Here is a 10,053-nt window from a genome sequence, read left to right as displayed (position 1 = left end):
CACCGTCAATATCAGGAAACACGACTCCTGGCTGCATGTCAATATCCATGGATTAGGTTTATTTGACAAGTTGTAAGGAACACTTTTGAGCCCAACCTTTAGTGTAATTCGTTAGTTTTACTCGCGTTTTCGCAGTTTCCCCTATTAAATCCAGTCACGCAGCAGGTTCTTTTCCCACTCAGTCCAATTGAGGGAACGCGTTTTCGGCGGGAAAGTGACGTCGATGCATACCCTCTATTGGTGATGTTGGAAAGGACACTAGGTGGCGAGCTAGGAAACTTCCTGAACAGCCAGCGCAGCACACAGAACACGCAGCATATCGTCCTACCTTAACCTTCAAAGTTTACCTCATATGTGTGCGTTCATGATAAAATTTAAGTTTGTTTACATCTTTGTGCTCTTTACAGCTTTGGTAATTGTAAATTATCGAGTTGTTTATCACCTTCGTGTTATCAGCATTCGCGCTGTACTCACAGCCATAAATATAACAGAGATACAAGTTAGTTACGTTACTTAAGTTAGTATTTATTCCTTGCTTGTGGTTACTTTGTGCAATGTTAACACCTTTAATCAGTTTCAAGTTAATAGTATTTGTCGTATTTTCCCGTGGCTCTGCCAATATATGACGACGTAGCCTCAAATTCGCTATCCCTGATAGATGGGCTTCATGCGCTCTAGCGGTTAATTTAGGTAGTGCAGTTCAAACCCTGAGAATTTTATTGCATGTAGAATGGCATGTATATTACTATTATGTATGTATATTGTAAATATTAATTGTGATGTTATTCATCTGTTTATTGCAGACCACACAAACAAATACAAAGTAAAGATGAAAATTCTGAATCCTGTGATGTGTTTTTACTGACACTCTGGGGCGAGCACAATTTTCTGATCAGCACATACAGTAGCTTCAAACTCCTCTACAGTGATTATTTTACTTTTTGGATGGATTATCAGTTTTTGAAATGAAATATATTCTAATGGATTTTCACAGTTTAAGTTTGAATACAACAGGTCTTTGAAAAATAGAAAAAGAAAAAATGAAGGCCTAAAAAAGTTTCCAGATTATTTTAATGTGTGACCATCCAAAAATGTTAGGTTAAATTACAATCCCTCTCCATGGCATAAAAGTACCTGTAACACCTGCACATGTGTTTTTGTGTGATGAAGAGAGGAAAAAAGGAAGAGTGATACCCTGCTTTACAACCGATATCCTTTTCTTTAATATCATCAAATGTTATTTTTCACCTGTGATAGGACTCAGAGGGTGAGAAGATCACATTATCCTCCTGCACTCTTTCTCTGTCAGTTTAATTCTTTTCGCTCCCTTTCATAATCATCCTAATCTCACATCCTCTCTCCATTCTTCTTCTACAGGCGTGGATTTTCATCTAGACAGTTTACATGTCACACTGACCAAACCGTAAAATACTACTCACTACTAAAATACTACTACAATGCACACACACATACTGACTGAACTATAATACAAAACCTGAGCTGTAGATTATGTAGTTGATATTAAAGCCTGGGGCATTCTGGGATTCTATGTGGTTTTAGCTATTTACTAAAATACTTTGTAGCCTACATGATTTTCATTTCAGAACAAACACAGATGCTATTGTGCTGACCTCTGACTTCCTTTTGGTCGAGGGTAATTGTAAATTTCAGTCAGAAAATCCTCCTTACCCCAGTGAAAAAAAAAAAACCTATATCACAATGAATTTAAAATACATTTATTTCATTCTAAGTATATACTACAAATGCATTAACATATTTACTGACATCGCTTGAGACTTACTGATATAAATATTATAATTCAACTTTACTTGGAGTACTTCTCTAGTGCACAGTGCACATTTCTTAATATTATGCTTAAAATGTGTTTTAATATCACTATTAGTAAGGATAGTATGATGACTTTATAATATCAGTCTTTAAATGCAAGATATTTGAAGTGTACCTAAAGTATACTTGCAATAGTTCCACAATCAAATATACTTAAGTATATCTTTAGTTGGACCTTATTTATTCTGGATAACAAAAGTACATTAAGAACAAAATTAGTTGTTCCAATTTAGCAGACTTTAAGTATATCAATTTAGTATACCAAAAGTACAATTGCAGTGTATTTACATTAATTACATAAATATGTCAATGTATATTTAGCATAAAATAAATGTATTTCAAATACATTTTAGTTTATTTATTTTTCACTAGGGTACACATAACATTGTGGTCATCAGTGGTGACTAATCAGAAGCAGAACATCCTTAAAAAGAAAAAAAATTGAACCCTGAGACATAGCTTTTCAGTCCAACTCTACGATCCAAATAAAGATTTAAAAATCACTAGATTCTGTTGCCATACTGCCCGCCTGCACAAACCTACTGATCTGAGGAGGTGTGTGTGCATTTATGTGTGCAAGGGAGAAAATTGTGTCCTGTGTGTCCTCACTTCATGGCAACACTAAAGAGCTGCAGTCTATGTCAACAAGTCCAACAGAGGACAGCGGGTTACTTAAAGCTTTTCACAACCTATTCCAAACAACTGTTTGCATGTTGTGCATGTATGGCTAAAGCAAGCTGCTATATCAACATCTCCAATATGGAAGTGAAACTGATCAGATATAAAATATTAATTGGAACACAACCTTTAGTTACAGAGACAAAAGCAGCCACAGATGCTTAATATCCTCTCTTTACATGAATCAAACTTAAAACACATGAAGATGCTCTACAGAATAAATTAAACTGTGACCCTGATACATTCATAAATTGAATTACAGTACGTTCTCTCATCTTTGAAATAAGTAGATAAAAGAAACAGTTACACTTATAAATTATTGTTAACATATTATCATTTTTTATTTCTGAAAGCTGTATAGTGTAGAAACATGCATCTCTCTGTGTGTAGCGTAGAACTCACCTGTCTTCTACAGCAGATTGCTGTCAGGCAGTCGGGGGAATAAAGACTCTGATTCAGTCAACTCCAGGTGTTCTACCTCATCCCCCCCCCCCCCCACTGAAATGGACTTTTCTCATTTTCTTGTTAAATTCTTTTATGGCATAGGCTACAGCACGAATAAAAATTTAACTTAAATTAAAATTGTTTGTGCATGGGTAAATAATTTGGAAATGAGTAAACTGTTGTTCAGACAATTTCACCCTTTGTAGATGACATGACTTTTATTTACACATTGTGTGAATATCATGTATCACTATTTGCACTTGTCTTAGTGTAAACCAGATGTTTTTACACAAAATGCTTCATCTACAACACAGTGTAAATATAGTTTAACTTTCTTTTACACATAGTAGTCATTATAGCTGCTGCAGACAAAGATTTCTGAGAACTGGTGGAAAATGCAAAGAAAGCAATTGCTATTGGGTGACTTTACATACAAAAATCACAGATATTAATTAATTTTTATTATATAAATGTTTCTCTTTAATCGGGAAATTGCTAAGAAATCACTTCTCCGCTAAACCTGATTATCAGTAGACCTAACACATTCAAACAAATTTCCCTCAACTGTCAATTTACTTTGTCTGTACCTCTGCAGTATACTGCTATTTTGTTCAGATCTAACATGTTTTCATAAATGCTCAAACAACCACAGATGCTCAGGTATGTTTATTTATCAGTGTAAAGCCTCATTAAATAAAAAAAATAAAAAAAAGTATATATGCAGAAGTATTTTTTGCTGTTCAGGATGTTTGGATTATTCACTGTCTTCAGCTGACTCATGAGAGTCTTCAGCTGACTCATGAGAGTCTTCAGCTGACTCATGAGAGTCTTCAGCTGGCTCATGAGAGTCTTCAGCTGACTCATGAGAGTCTTCAGCTGGCTCATGAGAGTCTTCAGCTGGCTCATGAGAGTCTTCAGCTGACTCATGAGAGTCTTCAGCTGGCTCATGAGAGTCTTCAGCTGGCTCATGAGAGTCTTCAGCTGACTCATGAGAGTCTTCAGATGGCTCATGAGAGTCTTCAGCTGACTCATGAGAGTCTTCAGATGGCTCATGAGAGTCTTCAGCTGACTCATGAGAGTCTTCAGCTGACTCATGAGAGTCTTCAGCTGGCTCATGAGAGTCTTCAGCTGACTCATGAGAGTCTTCAGCTGACTCATGAGAGTCTTCAGCTGACTCATGAGAGTCTTCAGCTGGCTCATGAGAGTCTTCAGCTGACTCATGAGAGTCTTCAGCTGGCTCATGAGAGTCTTCAGCAACGACTTCAGGAGCAGCAAGCAATTCATCACTGCTGAAACATACACAAACACAAGATCATCTATAAATTGTATGTTTACATTTTATAGGTCAAAATAATTCTCAAATTACTGCACAAAGCATTAGTGCTTCTTGAAAATGGCGCATGCACTGTAGCTACACATTTCATTGATTTTCAAAAAACCGGCATAATAATAAGAGACATATCTTCTGTAAAGGTTGTTTGGGATTTTACCTGAGTTCTTCAGTCTCTACGACGTCATTCTCAGTGAATGCTCCAAAGTAATCGATGATGATTCCAGGGGTGGATTCAGGGATGGGTGGGACAGTGCCGTCCCCAAACCTTGCACAAAAAAACAAACATAAAGACAAATTAATAGTGTCATAATTTTGGTCATATTCAGCAGAAATAAATTCCAGGGGCCGTATTCACAAAGCATTCACAAGAGGACAAGTCAATTAGACCAAATCACAAACAATCCTAATCCACCCAAAGACACAGTACACCATTGAGGCAATAGCAATAGAGCCTTAGGTGCTGGACTTTTTCTTCATAAATGCAATACATTTTGATTTATAGATTTGAATCTACGATGCGCTGCCAAAAATAAAACTTTAACAAATAAATAAATATTGTCTGATTACCTGTGGCAGTGATTTTCATGAGTTCACACTTATAAATGATTGAATAGAGTAATAAAATATATAATAAGCGTATTTGGTGTACTGTCCAAGGGGATCGAGGGCTCCGAGCTTGGAATTTAGCTGAAACCCAAAGTACTCCCATATCCCCAGCCGAGACTGAGGGACGGGTAGTGGAAGGATGCAGAAGTAACTATAGGCGAGTCGACTCTCGTCTGTGTATTTATTCCTCCTCTCGAGCTGATTAGAAAGACCGTTTGAATGTGTTCCTCCCAAACTTTGTTTATAAAACATAATTTGTCGCTTGAATTCTGCTCTCTTGAGATGAAGACATCCAAGAGGCGGTCCACAATTAACTGTATATACTAGTTTAATTAGTGACACTTAGCCTACATTTTAAAACCTTTATTTGAATATGGAAACATGACACCTTATTCTACAATATTTCTATGATTAAATCGCTGACTCCTCCCCCATCAGCCAATCACTGTGTCTATACTCCATAGCAATGAGGTCAACCCTGCTCTTACTCTTAGCTTAAGACTTCAGTCTAGTAAAACTCTTAGCTAAGAACTTTTACTGCTATTTAGGAGAACTCTTAGTGGTAAGATAAAATGTTTTGTGAATACGGCCCCAGATTTCTAAGAGAAAGTTGGAATTACATTTTCAGTAACACTTTAGGCTACAATAAGGTTCATTAGTTAACTACATTAGTTAACATGAACTAATAATGAACTGCACTTATACAGCAATTATTAATCTTTGTTAATGTTAATTTCAACATTTACTAATACATTACTGAAATCTTTTTAACATTAGTTGTAATTGGCCACTAGAGATCGCTATAGGTAATTAATTCACAGGTCATATAGGTCATTCATGTGACTGGGTTTGAGGCTTTGAGCCCAGGAACACTCATCAGATTTCTCTCGTCTCGTGTATGTAAGTTAACACAGTTTGAGTAATCCTGGTGCTGTTCTCTCTGCTCTCTGTAACTTTAAGTAGTTATATGATCTCTTTTTTACATTTTGTTAAGTTGCTTTGTCTTATGTTCACACTTTGTGTGCTGTTTAGCCCAGAGATCATAAAGCTAGCAACTAACCCAAGAAGCAGCAAGCCTAAAGTTTGCACCCTTGGTGAGCGGAGCGAGGTGTGTATTTTTAGTTAATGTTGTTAATGTGTACAAATTATTTAAGGATGTAAATGTCTACATTGACTGTTACCGGAAAATGTTTTAAGTTTCACATGTTAATTGAGCCAATTATTGTTTATATGTTATGCTGTTAACCAGCTATTTGCATGTTTACTTTTAGTTTTCACGGTGCTTATGCTGGTTCTAGAAGAATAAAAAACAATTGCACCCATTAGAGACTCTCTGCCTCGTATTCAAGAAGCCAAAGGGCTGCGACATTAGTTAATGCGCTGTGAACTAATATGAACAAACAATGAACAACTGTATTTTCATTAACTAACGTTAACAAAGATTAGTAAATACAGTAACAAATGTATTTCTCATGGTTAGTTCATGTTAATTAATACATTAACTAATGTTTAACTAATGAACCTTATTGTAACGCGTTGCCACATTTTCTCTATAAATGTGAAAGTGAGGTGGCCTATATTTAAATAAAGATAATTTAATATGCTGCCTTTCATGCACTTATGCCATTTCATGAAAACAAATAAGAAAAAGATAATAGAACACAGTCATGCATCAGAGCATCACAATATAAATATTTTATAATAAACAAAAATTAACAAGGGGAAGTGAGGTGTGTGCAAGTAGGCAAATACTTTTTACAACAGATGATTCCAAATTCCACACAGACACATGTTTCAGGTCCATTCTCCCAATCAGAGTAAAATTCATGGAAATTTCCATCAGAGTCAGAACAACCTGAACAAATAATAGAAACGTGCTTCAAATATTATTACTTTGTTATCCATAATAAACACACAAACAAACACGGATACACTTTTTACGGATATACTTGTATCACGGATTTAACTTTAAAACTGCAAATTACAGATGAAATGTTCACTGGATAATATGGAGCCCCTAAAGGGACGTGGTGGTGGAAAAAAATTGGGATGGGAGGATTTTTTTATTTTTTATTTTTTTATTTTTTAAAATCTTTTGCGTTCCCCTGAGAAACTTTGCGTTAATTCCCTCAGGAAACTTTGCGTTCCCTCGCAAAGATTATCGTTCCCTTGCTGTGAGCTCGGACAAACACTTCAATGTCCCGCTGGCTGGCAGTAGTGTTTCAGTCAGCTCCATATGTTAATAATGCACACAAATAATGCGCGACTCATAAAGTTTGAACTTGTTTGAATCAAATATAAAGAAAATGCAGTCAGTGCTGTCAAGCAGTTCAGTAAAGTTGGCAGTGTATTCACAGATTCGAGCTTCCCAGATCAATAACTCTGGAGCTAAACGTTGTTAAAACACAAATGCAGCTATTTCCAATCATAGTAACCTAGACAATGAGCTACAACAACCCAATTTTCCTCAAATGCTTTATAATATATAAGTTGGTCTCTATGAGCAGGCGGCGGAGATACACGTCTGAAAAGTGCAAAACCCAAAACCCTTTTGCTCCTTTTATATTATGAAAAATACTCAATAACTTCACTGTAACACACTGTACTGTCACCAAATTCAGCTTATACACCACTGCTCTCCTGCTGGTTATAGGTACTACAACAATTAGTTTGGCAAGTATCACATAAAGGCCTTCTTTACACAATAATGTTGGTATACAGCTTACATACAACAGCTTTTACATGATAATTGCTTACTGAATTTGATGGCATTACAATTTATTTAATATTTTTATTAATAACAGTGAAATTATTGATTTTATTTAATAATTAATAATCATAAAAGTTATGGATTTTTTTTATCAAACGAAGTGTTCCAGTACAACCAGCAGGAGAGCAGTGATGTATAAACTGAATTTGGTGACAGTACAGTGTGTTACAGTGAAGTTATTGAGTATTTTTCATAATATAAAATGAGAAAAAGGATTTGGGGTTTTGCACTTTTCAGACGGTCCCTTCAGACGTGTATCTCCGCCGCTTGCGCATAGAGACCAATTTATTATAAAGAACATTTGAAGAAAATTGTGTTGTTGTAGCTCGTTGTCTAGGTTATATTACAATTAGGCTTAATTGGAAGTAGCTGCATTTGTGTTTTAACAACGTTTAGCTCACGAGTTATTGATCCGGAAATCTCAAATCTGTGAATATACTGCCAACTTTACTGAACTGCTTGACATAAGCACTGACTGCATTTCTTTATATTTGAGTCCAACAAGTTCAAACTCTAAGAGCTGCGCATTATTTGTGTGCATTGTTGACGTATAAGGCTAACTGAAACACTACTGCCAGCCAGCGGGACATTAAAGGGTAAGTGTTTGTCCGAGTTTGAAGCAAGGGAACGATATCTTTGCGAGGGAACGCAAAAGTTTTGCAAGGAAACGCAAATATCCCAATTTTTTTCCACCACCACATCCCTTTAGGGACTCCGTAGTATGGCGCCAAAACAGGTATTTCTTTAGTGAATTTAATGCTTAAACAGGGATACATCTTCAAACCACTGGTATAGCCATGCGCGGTCTCTGAACCCAATGGGCATTTAAGCACCCACAACAACGTCATCTCACAGTGCCGTATATGAGAGGTGCAGTGACAAATTCTGAATCAATCAATCAATCAATCAATCAATCAATAGTAGAGCATAATGGAGATACACAGCGACCAACAATAAAGTTATTTATAATGTTCATCTGCCAAAACATGCATAGTCATGTTATAGGCCTATAGCACCAGTTGGTGGACATTTTTAACTGGAAATTGCAGCAGTTCATACCTGCAGCCACATATTTAACATTTTGCAAAAATGTGGGAATAGTTATGTTTTTCACAGCAGACCAGGGCTGCATTTTCCAAAAGCACTGTAAGCCTAAATTGATCCTAGAACCATTGCCACCAATGGAGCTATGATCAACTTAGGCTCGTGATGCTTTTGGGAAATGCTGCCCAGGTAGTAACATCACCTGATTCTTCACTGCCAGTGGTATCTTGATTGTTCAACTTTATGAATTTGCAGGCATTGCAGCAGACCACTGCTGTAAGCAACACAAAGAGTCTCAACTGAAAGAGAGAGAAAACAGAGACTGAGAGATTCACATTAACTTATTTGACATTAGATTTGATGTAAATATCTGCTGCAAAGAATATACAAAAAAAAAAAAAAAAAAAAAAATCAACATAACAAAGGCAATCTAAAAATATATAGTTGCATTTTAAAGAATTGCTTTAACTGGAGACTACCAAATACATCTACAACATACTGCACATAAGACCCTTCCCCATATAGGTTCCTTGTATGTTACAAAAACATTATAAATCATATTACAGAAGAAAATGCATACTATACAAAATTCTCAGTACCAGAAGAGACCCCAAAAAAGCATATTGTGAAAGAGACCCCATAAACCTGCTGTTTAGGATGAAAATGATACAGTACCATGGTGAGATGTGGTGAGCAATATGAGAAGACTGTTCAATCAAACACCAAAAGGCACTTTAGAAACTCTCTTGAAATTCTGCAATAAATACTACCTCTAAATTCACATGCATGACTCTGACAGACTTTTCCTCCAACCAAAAGCAGCTGTATCGTTGCATGATTGGTTAACCCCCACCCCTCTTTTCTGCTTCAACTGGTCTACTTAATTATTTTGCATCTGCGATTATTGCAAAATACAGCACTTATCCAAAACCAAATAATTTGCATTGGCGGGGTCATTGTTGAACTAAATTGCTCTATGGTAAATATACTTAAGAACTGGTGGAGTGCATGAATGCTAAGTAATTAATTAATTTAAATTTTTGGTGGCTTTACAAACATATTTTAAAAACCTTAAATATCACTCCACGAATCTACAAACTTCCATCAACAAATTAGAAGCCAATTCATTGTAACTATAATTATTTTGCTTCGTACGGATCACATCCTCTGACTGAACTCTCAAATCATCTTCACTCTTCTGTACAGTATGTTCAGAGCAGTTTCTTGTTTTGACGTGGCCTGAACACACAAGACCTCACCCGTGCACGCGATGCACACACGTGGCTTAGGTCAAATGATCAAATGCTGTATATATAATAAAATTTGTTTA

The 10,053-nt window shown here is 36.1% G+C and overlaps 1 protein-coding gene across 2 annotated transcripts; it reads right to left on the bottom strand.

Moving 5' to 3' along the window:
- Positions 1-3,621: 3,621 nt before the first annotated feature.
- LOC125268835 (chitin biosynthesis protein CHS5-like) lies at positions 3,622-9,546 on the bottom strand. Of its 2 annotated transcripts, none has more exons than XM_048191371.1 (5): positions 9,399-9,546; positions 8,926-9,022; positions 6,662-6,764; positions 4,461-4,568; positions 3,622-4,259 (listed from the first exon to the last, which is right to left on the bottom strand). In XM_048191371.1, the coding sequence occupies exons 1-5, from the start codon at positions 9,399-9,401 to the stop codon at positions 3,725-3,727; spliced, it is 846 nt and encodes a 281-aa protein (XP_048047328.1). In that variant the 5' UTR covers positions 9,402-9,546; the 3' UTR covers positions 3,622-3,724. The 2 variants fall into 2 exon arrangements, with proteins under 2 accessions (XP_048047328.1, XP_048047330.1); XM_048191373.1 differs by having other exon boundaries at positions 3,622-4,256.
- Positions 9,547-10,053: the final 507 nt, after the last annotated feature.

This window comes from Megalobrama amblycephala, linkage group LG5 (genome assembly GCF_018812025.1).
Source record: "Megalobrama amblycephala isolate DHTTF-2021 linkage group LG5, ASM1881202v1, whole genome shotgun sequence".
Taxonomy (NCBI): Eukaryota; Metazoa; Chordata; class Actinopteri; order Cypriniformes; family Xenocyprididae; genus Megalobrama; species Megalobrama amblycephala.
This window is presented reverse-complemented; position numbering and strand designations above follow the sequence as displayed.